General features: G+C 38.9%; 1 protein-coding gene across 2 annotated transcripts in view; it reads right to left on the bottom strand.

Annotated features, from left to right (window-relative positions):
• Nucleotides 1-246: 246 nt before the first annotated feature.
• The window catches only part of METAP1D (methionyl aminopeptidase type 1D, mitochondrial), an 87,565-nt gene continuing 71,300 nt past the window's right edge, over nucleotides 247-16,511 (bottom strand). For both annotated transcript variants that reach the window (XM_047722163.1, XM_047722162.1), the window contains exons 3-10: nucleotides 15,908-16,057; nucleotides 14,323-14,471; nucleotides 13,700-13,742; nucleotides 10,230-10,393; nucleotides 3,084-3,181; nucleotides 1,789-1,836; nucleotides 790-868; nucleotides 247-658 (exon numbers count right to left, since the gene is read on the bottom strand). In XM_047722163.1, coding sequence (XP_047578119.1) covers nucleotides 580-658; nucleotides 790-868; nucleotides 1,789-1,836; nucleotides 3,084-3,181; nucleotides 10,230-10,393; nucleotides 13,700-13,742; nucleotides 14,323-14,471; nucleotides 15,908-16,057 — 810 coding nt within the window. In that variant the 3' untranslated portion in view covers nucleotides 247-579. The remainder of the gene's footprint in view (nucleotides 659-789; nucleotides 869-1,788; nucleotides 1,837-3,083; nucleotides 3,182-10,229; nucleotides 10,394-13,699; nucleotides 13,743-14,322; nucleotides 14,472-15,907; nucleotides 16,058-16,511) is intronic.

The raw sequence follows: 16,511 nt of genomic DNA, 5'->3' as shown, positions 1-16,511 counted from the left end.
AACCCCACGGTTTGCTAGCTAATCTTTTCTTCCCAAAGCAGCTATGAAGGGAAAAGAATTGGAAGGGCTAGTGCCAACGTGGGACCCACAAGGGGAAAAGAAGAGACTTCTAAAAAATTCCCAGCTAACATCTGGGCTCATTCTTTCCCCCAACCGCAGATATGAAAAGTTCAGAGACTCAAAAATTAACCAGCCACCCTCTCCCTCTAGTATCTGTCAGAGGCGCAAGGACAACAGACACAATGGGCTTAGGAGGGGAAAGCTTTTACTTGGTCATCAAGGCAAGGGGAAGACAAAACCACGCATCTCTAGAAATCCTTCGCCTTCCAAACCGGGGCCTCCCCATTTCCCCCCCAGAATCATTTCCCGCGGTGGGAAGGCAAGCCCGCCCTCTCTCTGAAGCCCCGAGGCCAAGGCCCGGGCTTGAGACCGGATCCCCACCGGGTTTTTCCAAGACAAGAAGCTAGGTTGGTTACTGCGTGACCTCCCGTTTTGCCCGTGTCTTCTAAAAGTTCTCCAGCTGGATTTCGGCAATTTGGGATAAAAAGCGCCCGGCCTCTGAGACCTGCGGGCAGCTCCTCAAGCCTCGTGGGGCAGTTTGGTCAGGATCTGCACGCCCCGCGACGTGACCAGAACTGTGTGCTCGAACTGGGCGGACCTGAAACACACACCGCAGCGGTCAGAAGGCGCGAGAGCGCCCGCGGGGCGGGGAACAGCAGCTCGCGGGAGCCGTCGGACCAATTCTCCCTTCCCATAGCATCTCAAAGCAGTGGCACCGAAAGCAAACACCTTTGATTGTCCAGGGAGACCACAGTCCAGGCGTCTTCCAGGACTTTAAATTCAGGAGATCCCTCGGTTATGATTGGCTCTGTAAGAGGGAAAATATTTACTGCAGTGATCTAATCACATTCTTGTCAAATATCGTTCCGGCTGATTACGAAAAAAGAGAAGAAGGTTCTCCTCCCCTCCCCCCAAGTGCTTCCCCCAAGGGTTCCTGTTGTCATCTCACAAGGGCTGATAATTGATGTTGCTTACATAGTATATTACAAACTAAACAGTAGGAAGAGGAAACACTACCGCATTCAAAAATGTATGAAGTTGTCTCCTTCGTAATTTTTTTAAGAAAAAAAGGGCATTTTAATCAAGCCTTAATTAGGACCCCGTGGATAATAACCACCCAAACACCAGTCCCTCTTATAAATACCAGTCAGTTTTTAAAAATATTTGAATTTTAAAAACATGCTTAAAATGTTCATTAATCAGCAAATAACAATTTTCTTATTTCACTGTAATTGCTTCTCCATTAAGTACCACAGTCAGAAATATGATGCCTTTAGGGTCTTAGGTGATTGGAATTTGGTGGTGACACCAGTCACATGATTAGCCAGGAACGGGCGGCCAGACAGGGAGCAAGGGACATGATCACTTCTAGTTACTGGGTGTTACTGGAAAAAAACAAAAGCAAAAACGAAAACCCCAAACCAAACCAAAAACACCCCCCAAACCAAACCAAACCAAAACAACAACAAAAAAAAACACCAAACACTGCATTATGCTCAAAACAGAATTAGAGGTTGGATGGCTGCCGTCTCCTAAATGTGTCGGTAAGTATCTGATTTAGGAAGATGGGGCTCGAGGATATTATTTAATCAGATTTGCTATGCATCTGAATTATTTCATTACGCTGATTGGCTTTATTATTCCTTCACGGGACTGCCTGGCCTAGGCCAGCACTGCTGCCTTGATCCAGGGAGCCAGGGCTCTCTAAAGGGAAGCTTGGGCACTGACCTATGGTGAACGCCATTCCCTCCTCCATGAGTAGATCACTGTCATTTGCTACAAAACAAAAAATATAGGGTAGGGGGAGTGAGAAATGGAGAGAAAGAGAGAAACAATTAGAAGGGCAGGATTGTTCAAAAAGACCTTGGTCACTATTTATTTATTTTTTAATTTATTTTTTCTTTTAGGGTAGAAGGGGTTCTGACCCTTAGGCTTGGCATTTTCTTTGCTTGGGGTCAAGGCCCCTGGGAAGGGTGTACCAAGGGCTAGCAGAGGCAGCTGGGGTGTTTTAGACACCTGTTGTGTGCTTTAGACAACTTCCACAGTCCCCTGGCCACTTGCTTCCAGGTCTCCTGGCTTCACTGGGTCCTAGGCCCCGCCCGCCACCCCAGAGAGAAAGACATCTTGGGGAACTGATACTAAGGGAAGGCAGCCACTTAGGGTGCACGTTAAAGCAGGAGGCTAGGACAGGGGTGACTTGAAATAACTCCAAGTATTGGTGCAGGGTGGGGCACACGCCTGAGACACTCTTTCTGTGCTCCTGAGCTGCCGCAGGTGGGGCTCTTTAGTGCAAAAGGAATTCTGACCTGCTGGGTCCACGGGGATCTTCAGGGAATAGGGTTCTACCAGCATTTCTTCTAGGGACTGCTCCAACCCCAAGCACACAGGTCAAGGCCCAACTTTCCTTCAGTCCCTGTCCAGGTGTGCAGCCCCCCTTGGGGGCACTCTACAGAATTGCCTCCTACCCTAACCACTGCCTCTGACCTACCCTTGCCTTCTCATTGTCAGGTGCACACTCAGGCAGTGAAAAACAGGAGGTTCTGGGGAAGGAATACAAGGGTGGGTATAATCTAGAAATCACTAAAGAGTACATGCTGCTAAATACATCAGCTGTCAACGCTGTGTAGGATGTAATGAAGTTTAACCACAACAGTCAGCAGTTAGAGAAGAGGGTAGAAAAAGAAAAACAGAAAACAGTCATATGTGCATGCTGCTGGGACATTGATGCAGTGGCATTTTGTTTTCAGTAACTTTTTCTAGACAAATATCCCTTGTGCCTTCCAGCCATCACCCTTCAGGGGAAGACAAAAAGCAAAATAAACCCTATTCTGAGACTGAAACTGCTGGGCTCTAATCCAGTAACATAGTAATGTGCTGGTTACAATTGAGTAACCCCCTCCCCCCCCACACATGCATACACACAAAAGGATGATCATATGAATTCAAAATTAGAGGAACATGAGGAGCAAAATTGCCTTATCCTGATTCCATCCAATAAATAGCTCCCAAATTAACTTCCTTACCATGATGCCAAATTTCTGGATGTCCATGAAAGTAAGATCCTATCCCATGCCCCACAAAATGTGGACAGACTTGGAAACCATTCTGATGAGTTATGCGGCTTTAAAGCGACCGAAAAAAATTTTAATTAGGTAAGTTTTTAACACATACTTAGATAAAGTCACTTTAAAATAGTCTCTGAAAGAGAAAAAAAATCAGTTATATTTAGAGTCAGACGGTAACAATGTTTTCATTATTCTGAAATAATTAAAATTTTTGCCATTGCATGCAACGACTCCCTTTGGATAAATGAAGAAAAAAGGTATGTATCTAACATGGTAGTTTGCTTCATTTACTTTAGTAAAGCATTCAAACAAGGCCACTTTTAGACAACAAGTGAGTGTGCATGCACACATATACGGATCGGTATGCATACCCATGTGCATTGAATGCAGGTCATAAAAACTTGCCTGGTTTGTATAAGATTTCACCAAAGACTTTGCAAATTACTACTGATTTGGGAACTGAGCAGAGAAACAAAAATGCAACCTAGAAATGTGACCTCCTACTTTTATAGTTTCCTTTTTCTGGCCTACTTCAAAACATTATGCATTTTAGAAACAGACACACTCATACAATAGGTCAAACCGCATTGTCAATATTCTTGAAATACTCCAAAACTTTGTCATCATTTGGGGTTTCCACTCAAGACTTATGTCATTAACAAAATTCACACAGAATGCTTTTTTTAATCACTGTGATGCTTAAGAGAAGCTAGTATTGTGATTCCTAATTCTTAATGCTATATTTGTTCTTTCTACATGCAAAATATACAGGTTTCCATCTATTCCATCCATAGAAATGAAGCCTGGCATATAGAATTCAACCCTAAAATCCTCATATACAAAGTTAAGAAGTTGTTTTTGAAATCAGGTGAACACACTCATTTCTAAGAGCACGAGAAAGTTAAAACATATAAAGCATGAACAATTTATATTTTCATGCGGAGTTAGTGCCCTAACCCTAACCATAACAATGGATCGGGATTTACAGGACTACTATTTGAATTCTTTTTTTTTTTTTTTTTAAGATTTTATTTGACAGAGAGAGATCACAAGCAGTCAGAGAGGCAGGCAGAGAGAGGAAGGGAAGCAGGCTCCCTGCTGAGCAGAGAGCTCCATGCAGGGCTCCATCCCAGGACCCTGGGATCATGACCTGAGCCAAAGGCAGAGGCTTTAACCCACTGAGCCACCCAGGGGCCCCAACTATTTAAATTCTTATCAAAGTCAAAATTCTTCGATCCCAAACTAGGTTTCCAGTAGATCTTAGGTTTAGTCTGAACATGAACTCAGAAGCAGCATCTCTGACACTCACGTCAATACTCTTATCTCTGAACATGTTTAACTTTCATCTCCGGACCTGCAAGATGCCTTTCCTTATACCAGGATGTCACTATAAGTAGCAAATGGACAGCCTCTTATTCAGACTTAATTTCCATGTAACTGAGAGTGCAAAAACAGGTAAGCTATGCATGTGTCAATGACAGGAACAACAAGTCAACATCTTTATCTCTTAAATTTTTACTTTGTGGTTATAGTTATTTCTGTGTGTCTGTGCAGTTGGGGCAGGAGGTATAAAAACTTTCCCAAGGTGTTTCTACTTGTACCACACAATTTCCAAAAAAACTGAGAATGGAGAGTGGATAGAGGGTGGAAGAGAGATTATTACGTAAGACAATAATGATCTAGATTTTTTTTTTTTTTGCAAGAATGGGTCCTACCGAAAGTGCAAATTATGTGACTTTAGTCCCAACAAACCTCAATGATTCTAAGAACATTCCATAAACTGTTCTCCTACTTTCTTTCCTTTAAAGAAAGAAAAAAAAAATCCTAGGATCTAACAGATTGGCAGGCATCACGGCTACATCTTTAATGTGTGTTACAATGGCAATCTTCATTTTAATTTCTGATGAGAAGAGAGGAAGAAAGCCCACTCTGAAAAAACACTTGGGGTCCCTCTGCCATCACACCTCTCATTCCTCTTCATAAAAGAAGCTGTGCAATTACAAGGTGCTAAAGATATTTGAGTGCATTCTCCTACAACAATTTACTGCCTGGATCCTGCTGGAACTTACGGTTATAGGAGTATCACAGAATGTATGTGTCATGAATGCAAAGGTCAGGATTTCACAGCCGGGTGGAAAAGAGGAAAAGCGCAGGACAAATTTCGCTCAGTTCCTTGGCTGGGCATCATGTCAATGCTTGATTCCCAAGAGCTGAGTATAGATTTCGGTCTGCCTTTCAGGGTATTTCCCTTGTGGATTTGGAGTGAGCTTTTTATTATTTATTTATTAAAAAGATTTCATTTATTTGAAAGAGAGAGAGAGTGTGTGAGAGAGAGCATGAGAGGGGAGAAGGTGAGAGGGAGAAGCAGACTCCCCGCGGAGCTGGGAGCCCTATGCGGGACTCGGTCCCCGGACTCTGGTATCATGACCCGAGCTAAAGGCAGACACCCAACCAACTGAACCACCGGGGCACCCTGTAGCAAGGTTTTATCACACATACTTACGGGGACTAAATGGGATCAAATCTAATGTTCCTATTTGCTATTTAAAATCATGCTCCTTCGCCTAATTTGGAATATACGGGGAGCATGAGATGATTTGCCCTGATTCTAGGGCTTAAATCTAGATTCATAAAAGACTATCCGAGGGACCTGTAGTAGCAAATTCCACTCTAACCTGAAAGCCAGTGGTGGTCACCCTGACTGTGGCACGGGAAGGTGGAGCACGTGTGCCTCCCTTCACTGGTGTGTTGAGGGAAGTGGAAACAGCTGGGCAGGCAGGGCTGCCCAAGAAATGCCGCAGCTGCTCCCCTACACTGGGCCTCCCTGGCTGTGACCCCTCCTGAGCCCAAGGTCTCCTTGCCCTGGACATTCCCCCTCAGGAGATCTGCCTTCTTTCTGCTGAAACCTACTGAAAAGAATTCTCCTGGTATTAGCTGTTCTGTACTGATTTTTCTTTAACTAAAAATCTCTCAGACAGTACAACACTTACCCATGAGCCTGAGCGCATTTACGATTTCAAGTCCTTCATAGGGACTATTGGGGAGGGAGAAGAGGGTAGAGAAGGAAGAAGGTATACAGATGTACTTCCTGAACTTACTTTGAAATCATCCTATTATTACAGTTTGAGTTTCAGTTACGGTTCCTCTCTTAAGGAATTTCTTGGGGCCGTTTTCTTCCATTTAATTCCCTTTCATGAGAGAGTTTTCCTCAATTGAAGTATTGTGTAGACGAATTAAAATTCTTAATACATTTCAAGTACATTTTGTGACGAAGAACACATTCCCCAAGAGGGCAGAGGAGTACTGTGTTTAAGTGCATACTCTTCTCAAGAAAGAAAAATGCACACGGAAATCATTTTCTCACCATTTTTACACGAATCCTATAAACAGCACTAATTTCCAAATGGTCACAGCTCTAATTAAATGGCCCCTGGTTTTCCAAGTTCAGTCTTTCCAGGCTTTTATTTTAAACAGTAGTCTTTGAATGAAGGAATGCACGAGCCCAAGGATTCCCTCTAACGACAAGGAATGTTTAAGTACAATTAGTAATATTTTTGAAAGCCAACAACCGTTTTTGGAAAGAGGGGTACATTTTTTTGTTTCAAGCCGGATCACAAATTACTGTGTTTTTCTTACAATAGTGCTGAACTTTTATTTGAGGTTTTCTGTTTCCGAAAAGCAGACATGATGGATTGAAATAAAAGATAATTTATTGCAGTGCTTACTTTCATGTGCAGAGAGAAGCAGTGTAATTGTAATTTACAGTAGCTGTCAAGAAAAATCCATCACAGATGACATTAAAATGACTTATTTTGCCTGAGCCACTTATTGTTTAAATGTGCATAATCTAATAGAAAGAGATTATTTTTAAAAATCTGCTTTATAGTCTTCTAAATTAATATCAAAACATATACTTATGAATTAAACATTAAAAACCATTTATTGATACTTTCATCATGACATTTACAACTATAAGTTTAAATTATTTTTGATGGAACTGTCACATATTTGGGATGCATGAATCTACACATTCACAATATTCTCATATGTACAGATCATATCATCTAGAGATAATTTGAATATACAGCTTTAGAAATAATTTAAAGCAAATGGAGTTACAGTGAGCATAATAACACTATGAATCTAAAGATCACTAGCCATCCCTCATGAAGCAAAAGGGCACACAGAGAACTCTTTTCATTAAACTATTATAGCCAATACTTCTTCAGAGATAGCCTCCTACCCTCACAGGCTTCTGAGAATTTCGAAATTTCCTATAAGGATCACTAGGTTTTTGGTAGCATACTGCTAATAAAAGAAGCTTGAATGTTCTTTTCATGGTGCATCAGTAGAGGGAGGCTATGCAAAAGATGGTGAATATCTTAAAATAAATGAGACTGAGTTGAAAGATGTTTGTAAACCTTCGGTCTGTAATGATTCCAAGTACTTTTGGCTTAAAGGTGGAGACTATTTATTTACTCCCTTGAGATTTTTGCCTGAATAAGAAAAGGCAAAATAATAGATGTCCAGAAACACCGCCTTAACATGGGCTAGTCCCTGGTGGCAGACAGAAACCATCCAAATAATGAAATGTATCAGGGTGAAAGTAAAAAGTTCATTGTCTGTTATTTTTCACATAGTTTTGTAAGTGTAGCTGTTGGGACTGATCTGGTTTTCAAAGGAGCTTGTCCATGCAAATTCATACTCTGCGAAAACTGACCTTTGCATCCAGATATAAAACCCAATGTCACTTTCAATTCTACTCTTCTTCTTCTTCTTCTTTTTTTTATGTAGCTAGAATTAATGTAGTGAATATGCAATGAAATGCATTATCCTGCATGGAGATTTATCAGATTTTCCGACTGAATGCTGTGCTTTGCTAGTACTAGCTGGAGTTCACCTGCATGTTGGTGTGGCGTGTGGCTCTTTTTTGTAAAGAGTTAAGTCGTACACAAAAAAAGGGAACAAAGGTCAGCACCCAGCCGCCACTTGAATGTGAGATTTTTCTTTTTATTCCCCTTGATGTATACTAGGCTCTGTGTTATTAGTCTTAATGATGGAAAATTGTAGTGTTGATACAAATCTTTTTTTCAAAGTAGTAGGCGGGAGCTCCATTTGTTAGTAAGTTTTTTTGTGACTAAAAGCCACGGACAGTACATTTATGTAGCAGTAAAAGGCCTAGATGCTCTTTCCATAGCAGAGCTAATTATTCCTACTGTGACCTTACTGATCTAGCCTGTTCCTAGCACATCTCATCTGCACGCCTGTTCCTCTGTGTAGATGGTGTCAGAGAATATGAAAAACCCTATAATGAAACCATTTTCATGATGGAGAAAGGCTACTGGAGTTGCACTTGCTACAAAGAGGCTCAATTATATGAGTAATTGTGATAATTTTCTACATTCATAGCCTTCAATGGGGAAAAAAGAATGAGAGCCACAAAGGAAAATTACTTTAACAAGAAAGTACAGAGAGTAAAAATGGAAGAAGAGACAAAAAGGGGAAAAAATAACCAGAAAAAAAAAGTTTAAAAAATAGATCTGGAGGGAGGAATAGCGAGACAGGGAGAACAACAGAAATGCTCAAAAGCCCGTGTGCAGCTGTGTTGCACAATTAAATTGAATTTTTTTTTCTGCAGTTGATGAATGTGACTACTGCAAATGTGCCTCTGTAGTTAGCTATCATTTGTTGTTCCGTGACAGGAAAAGGATAATTACCTCTCAGAGAGAATCAAAGGCTGACATGCCCTTTAGACACAGCCATGAATGCAGAGCTCGATAGAATGCTTGAATAAGAATCTAGTGTTCTCTGCCCCCTTCTACTGAAGAATAAATTTTGTTAAAATGCAAGAGCACCACCAGCAAATTTGTTGAACCCTAGGTGTTCAAAAATATGAGATACATCTATCGACTCATCCCATTTGCAAAAATAAAACTGCATTTTGAATTCATTTCTATTATATTCATGGACAGTAAGATAGTGAGATATGCATTAAATTTCTTTTCCCAGTAGGGGTCTGATTCAACATTTCCTATGAAAGAACAGAGAGACACTATCCTTTTTTCCCAGGCTAGTTAGCCTATAATTTAAAACTGTCAAAAACACAATTTTGTTCAAAGTCTTCAATAAAAGCTTCCCAGATATAACCCAAAGAGATTTTACTAAAGTTTGATTCAGACATTGTTACAATATTTTTAAAGCCATAAATACATTTAACTGATATTTTACTGCCTTTTTTCTTAAAGTGTTTGAGGGCTTACGAAGAAAAGAGGCAGCATCTTTTCAAGGTGACTAAGCCTTCCATCCTTTAGACAAATGGGAAGTATTCAATGGTTCATATTAATGAGAACAGTACTTTAAAAGGTACTGATGTGATCATCTTTAACAAAATGTATTACTTTTGAATGAAAACACATATTCTGAATGTCTACTTCAAAACAGTTATAGGGGTTTAAAAAAAAGATCTAAAAGTAGGTAACAGATTACGGGGAAAAGTCTTGAATTCAGAAAATACACATACACTCAAAAAGCAAGCATAGAATGCTGTTTGGAAGATAAATAATGGTTTACAGGAAAAATATGAACCAGACAGGAAAAGGACATAAACTCGCCCTTTCAGCCTGTTTGCTAATCCACTAATTTGAAAGGTAAGTCTTGCTTGAGCTAATTTTTTTTTTAATGTTTGTATTACAGGAATATGTTTCACTTCATTCCTTTATAAAATTTAGCTTTTCTCCTGTTTCATTATCCAAGAGTTGGGATGCTTATCCCCTTCTTAGTTCCTTTCTTCCATGTTTGGTGTGATTTTGAGTAAAGGAACACTACAGACCAAAATGTCGAGCTTAAACTAAAGTAGTCATATAAATATTGCTTGCTGCTCCTGTAAGTTTCCTGCTGACCCCAGTATAATTCACTGTTTTAAAATCTCTCTCTCTCTTTTTCTTAAGCCCAGGGAACAACATTGCAGCTTGGTAGTTCACATACTGATATCAGACTGAAATGATGGTTCTGAATCATAAAACATGTCATCAACTTTATACCAAGCCACCAATAACCTTTGTACCATTTGCCAACCCTCCCTTTACTTGTCAGTGTAAGGCTTACCTGATTGTGTTTCCAATTACAGAGAAGGGAGCCCCCGCTCTGCAAGCTGCAATTGCTTCATCTCTACACCTCCTGGCAACCTCCACTAACTTTTTACCACATTCATCCACATTGCCCACCAAAAACGTTTCAGAGGTGTCTCCGTGGTAGCCATTGTAATAGACCTAAACACAGGCAAACGTTTAAAAATACATCCTTGTTTAAAAATGTACTTTCCAAAAGTATATATTGTGTTCATTTATGTATTTAGTAGATTCATATGTTTCACCCTTCCAGAATTACTCTTTTCCCTACAAAAAAAAAGATATGCTAAAGCCTTACAGAAATTAAAAAAGATGAAGCCGTACGATGATATTACAAAATTCAGAAATAAATATGCAACTAGAATGGCTATTTCAGCACTATGATTAGCAATGCTAGTATAATGTTTTATTTCTGAGAAGACAAAACTATACATGCATAAATTAGTGACCAAAGACATTGACCCACAATTACTACAATAGCTCTAGGGAACCTAGAAGTATTTAACATAGTGAAAAGTTTCTTCAGTGTCCTGAAGACACTCGATCTTTTATTTACCAATTCTACATTTGGAAGTGATAGACAACAAGAAGAAATAAAATAGACATGTCAGTCTTAGACAGTAGGAGAATTTTGTTCCAAGAAGTGAAGTGGCTCAATATGGGAATGAAATATGTTAGGGAAAGATCCTGTCTGGAAGTGAAACTTTAGTCAATTGTTCCAGATAGCAGAATGTTAACAGAAGACATTATACATGGGGTCTTAAAGGATTAAAATATAACAAAATAGGCTTAAGAATAAAATTACAGAAAATACAATTTTATCAGTTGTCAGCAGGCCCTATAGGATCTTGGAAGACATCAGAGTCATTATAAAAATCAATAATTAACAAACACTATAATAAATACACAAGGTAGAAGGGACTGGTTGAATACTGATCCTCAGATAGAGCACAGAATTTGCTATTTTGCATTAATTTGACCTAGGTAATTATTTTTCACAATTCTCTTTCTCATGAAGTAGAATGTAGAAACTTATAAAAAAAGATATTTATCTGAGCTATTTTAATACTGAGTTACTGTCTTAAATCTGTATACTATTCTGCACACACACAAAAATACTCTACTACACTCTGTAAGGGAAGCAGGAAAAGTCTTTATTCATCTTCACTTTATAAGTCAGAAACCTGAGGCTTAAACAGGTAACTCATCTAAGGTTACTGGCAAAAATACAGGGGTAGATCCAGAAGTAGTACTGGCTTCTAATCAAATGTTTTCTCTACTGTGTCAAATGACCTTAATTACCTTGCAATACAGTAGTGTTTTATACATTTTTTCCCATTTGCAGTCCAAGAAAGTACAAGTTTGATTTGATAAACAATTATGTTACTGTTGCTAATATGAGTAATTATTTTTAAAATGTATAATCCAGTGTCTGTGTAACTGTTATTTAAGTAAAAGATATTTTTAAAAATTTTTGACTTCTTATATTACTTTTCGCTAGTTTTCCAAATGACTACGTGAAAGATTCAATATGTATGAGAATAATAACACTTCTGAAAGTCTATGGCAGTTATCTATAATTAGGGTTTATGCTCACAAAGTATTCTTGTTTTGTACTTCATTTATTAAAGAAATATTTATTGAGCAACTACTCTAGGCATCTCATAGTTTTTTTTTTTTTAAATTCAGCTTCCAAGGGGGAAAGAAGTCTGTTTCCTTGTGATATATACTAGATGTAAACAATTATAAAATGCACAACGAGTACTTTCTGATGATGTAAGAAATGTAAGACTCATAATGGAGTCTTTCACTTAATAACATATCTCACAAGAAATATAATTTGTGGAAAGGGATTAAAAAAAATAAATATAATTTATGAAGATAGCGAACAATTCTTCTTGACTCCTTTATATTTTGAGACACTTGAAGTGTTTGACCTTGCTTTATGAGTTTTGCAACTGTGATATATCTGAATGTTAAAAATTCATTAAAAGTCTTCAGGAAACAGAAAAGGCATGGAATATTCTCTCTGGATGCATTGGGAGCAGTAGGAAAGAGTGTGCTGACTTCATTCAAAGCAGCAATATTTTATTAGGGGGTGATTAGTGAGACAATAAATGTAAAACCCCCAAATTGGTTACAATTCAAAAGAAAAGTATATCAGGAAAAATATTTATTTCAGGCATACTTCATAAAATATCTCCTCCTACATGATTCTGAGTAGGAAAGATAAACCAACAGAATATCTGTGGAGTAAATGCTCAAGTATTCTGAGGACAAAATGATATATGGAAGAGTAGCAGCGATAAAGGCATCATTGGCTATGTCACCATCCAATCTGCTATGAAAAAAAGAGGGTGAGTTAATTCAAACAACTAAAAATTTGGCTGAACTCAACTGGATGCCAATTTCCACCTCATTCCCACACATACCTAAGTTCATGGTCTGGATACAAAATAACTATCATGGAAAATATTTCCTCGTTCATAGAAGCTATACTCCTTGAATGTTGTCTCTCGCAACCGGTTCTCATCAGATGATTAAATTTTATTTATTTACTTAAAACTTGCTTATTAATCACCAAATGCACAGAATTTATTTCCAATCTGCATAATCCAAAGGGATCCCTGCGAACTTTTTTAGTAAAATAAACTGCCAAAGCGCAAATAATCCAAGTCTGAGACTCGTGAACGGCTGAGGGAATTAGAAAAGGTTGGCACTTGTACAGTTTGAAGTTCCCACGTTAAATCACTTTGGGTTGTTATTTAAAAGAAAGGCTGTTAACCATTTGGTAAAAAGTTGGGTTCGGAGAGAAAACCACTCTGCTCGTATGCTCCGAGTTCAAGGCTCTCTGTACCCTCGATGCCACAAATGGAGCATGACGTTACCTTCAGGGATTTTAATAAATCTAGGGAACACTGCTAGCAAAAGAGTTGCTGTCCAAATAGACTGACACACACAGGCCAATGTAGCCCCTAATGACAGAGTAAGATAATGACAGGCCCCACTCAAAATCAGCAGGAAGAGGAAGATCAATCTTGGCAGAGTGAAGGAAAAATGCTGGCTTTCTTCGCGTTAGCTCATCTCATACATATCTAGCTTCAGCAGCTGCCCAGTGCCGTGGTGCTCTGCTTTAACTACACAGTGGATCAATAACAATTACACCTTCTCAAAAACATGACACATAGCAGGATTGGGTTGACATTTCACTTAGGCCAACATTGATCTCAGTGCATCTGATTCCAGCCCTAAATTCAAGTCAGGCCTGGGTTTACTTGGAATAAACACGGAGTTAAAGACAAAAAAGGAAACCAGCTGCTTGCGTCTGGGTCTAGAAGTAAACAGCACTTCCCTTGGTGCGGCTCGCATTTTCAATCCACAATTCTTCCTGGTGCTACCAGCAATTCCGAAGTTGATCAAAGACTATTTTTTAAATTATTTACTCACCGTGACATCAATGTTGATAATATCTCCATCCTGAAGAGGTCGACTGAAACGTAAACAGAATAAAAATGGTGATAGACAGATCTCAATAAGAGGAATGTACAAATAAATACTAAGACTATCACGAGCCCAGTGAATTGCAATGGTAATTTGGAGTGGAAGAGGAATAAATGGGAAAAACTATATCTAATCTTTAAGTTACATTAGTCATGTCCCATTTTACAAGAAATACAGAATATGAACATATTGCCATTGTTTAAAAATCTTTTAAAAATTCTTTAAAAAACGTACTTATTGGTTACCTTAATTCTGCAAAGAGCTGAAACAATAGTTGATGACCTCTATTTGCCTACATTTGGATTTTTACCATTTACATGGTTAAAATCTAAGAACGTACAACCAATATTTAAGGAGCAATGACCTTTTTGGACTACACACTGCTTTAACAAACGTTAAATTATGTCCACTTAGAAGCAAAATACTTCGAAATTTTTGTTTTACCATAATCAGCTTCACAAGTTTGCAGGTGGGTTTCAATTAAGCTAGTGTCTTTCGCCGGGTGTTACAGATCTTTGGTCTCATGGTTTAGTTTCCAAAAGAACAATATGTTATTAAGCAATAAATACCTGTCAGGAATACCATGACAGAGCACGTTGTTTACAGAGGTACAAACGGATTTTGGAAAACCTCCATAGCCTAGAGGTGAGGGATAAGCATCGTGACTGATGATTTCCTGATGGACAAGAGCATCTATCTCCTCAGTTGTCATGTCGACCTAAAATATTAAATAAAGAAGTTGTGCAGCCACAGTTGAAGACATTTCCTGCACTCGCTGACCATGTCTCTAGCTACAGCACTTCCAAATGAGACTGTACAGACTTACTGTGATAAACACGTGATACAATATTTTAATTAATGGGGGTTAACATGAAATATTTCAATTGTGCCTTTTTGATAATCGTTTGGGTATACGATGGTGTTATGGGCTGTTAGGAAATGGAAATTGTAAGCCCTAAGATCCTATAAATTATCTGTTGAGTCATTAAATGATATGACTACTTTTGAGCCTGAACACTTCACAGAGAGGTTCTTAGGCACTTCCTTCCTCTTCCTCAAGGGCTAGGGCCTCAGGCTAGCTGAAGTATATAAATTCTCAAAAGTAGCTTCAGTTTAGATGACAAAGCTTGAAAAAGTAAGTCGACCCACACCTCTTTATCTCAGTGAAAGCTTACAAGGGTTTTGCAGCAATGATGAGAAGATTATGGATCATTATTTTTAAAAAAACTCGGCCTGATACATATTGTAGAAATTTGGTTTTCACAAATCTTGCTTTCTTTCATGCTTAAGTAAATCCATTGTGTTTTTAAAAAACATTTCTCTCTTATTAATAGGCATCCAATTACTCTCAAACTAAAAAAAAAAAACCAAAACCTAAAATTGAGTTTTTTTAGTATATGAAGATAACTCCATAAACTCATAAGTCATAAATAAAATTCTAAAACAAAATCTTTATTAAAAATTACCTATTTCTTCAATATCTTTCAATGCATCATTTGATATTCACATTATGCTTAATTATGTTCCTATAACCAGTTTATTACACAGGTGACACCCTAAGTGATTTCACCATTGAGACGCACTTCCTAAATTCTGCCCACCTTCTGGAAACTACAGACCCATACTTTTCTTTTTCTTTTTAATGACCCCTAAAAAGCAGAGTGTTTCAGATTATTCTGGAGAACTAAATCTTATAGTAAGACAGTTGTCTGTAATTACATTTCTCTATTACCCATAGCTTTGTATATATGCTCTAATCTTGCTTTGCAGAACTAATGCAAGAGAAAAGGAGACAAAGGATGAGGCAGAACAACTCTTCAGGCACACAGAAATAACGTGGGGGAGTCAAAGCAGAAACTACAGGCAGGAAAAAGGGGCAGAAGTCAAAGCTGTCTGCCATTGATCAAGTGGGATAGGCTGATTGGGCCCAAAGTATCTCCAGAATCCTGCTACTTAAAATTGAATTTGGATTTTAAATTACCTCTAGAATAAACACACAAAATAATAAAATCCCCTTCCCCCATCCCAAGGCTTGACTTGATTTTTTTTTAACAAATGAGATGTGTACGCAAGAAGAGCGAAAGGGAGAGAGGGGAAAGAGAAGGGTTTTGTTGTGACTTCTGTAAGTCCTTCTGAGGTTTGCTGAGACGTCACCTTTAAACTCTTCCCAGCCAAGAGGAGGACATGTCGCGCCAGCTGACAAGCCTGACGAAGCCCTTGAATCTGATCTTCATTCTTAACTTCTATGCTGTCTCCCCAGTCGGGTACAATGCCTGTCGTCACATAGTCTGGCTTCTTTATGTGCTTGAGGAAAAAGGATTGAAAATGAAGATCAGAACCCAGCACACGACAATGGGATCATTTTTTCGGACACAGCCTCCTGCTTCATGGAGCTCTGCCCTTCCTGCCGGAGCACCGACCTCCGAAGCCAGCACGACAGACCCTCCAGGCTGCCCCCAGTTCCTTCCCCTGCCCTTTTGAACTTAACATTGCCTGTTAGTGCTGCCTCTGGATGGTCTGTTAACCTTACTGTGCTTTGAGTCAAACTGGTCTGAAGTAGACTTCTGGTCAAAACAAACAGTAGTTTTCTTTTCTTCCTCCTCCCAACCCTGTAAGAAGCATTCTTGTCGTTGATGGAAAAAGAGCACCAAGCTTCCAAATTGCCAAATGGCTAATTAAGAGTACTTTCATCTTCTTAACACAAAGATAAAATTTATGCAAAGGATAGCTCACAACACCCTCTCCGAATGAATATATG

Source organism: Lutra lutra, chromosome 3 (genome assembly GCF_902655055.1).
Source record: "Lutra lutra chromosome 3, mLutLut1.2, whole genome shotgun sequence".
In the NCBI taxonomy this organism is placed as follows: domain Eukaryota; kingdom Metazoa; phylum Chordata; class Mammalia; order Carnivora; family Mustelidae; genus Lutra; species Lutra lutra.
The sequence above is the reverse complement of the archived record's forward strand: the minus strand, read 5'-3'. Positions and strand labels throughout refer to the sequence as shown.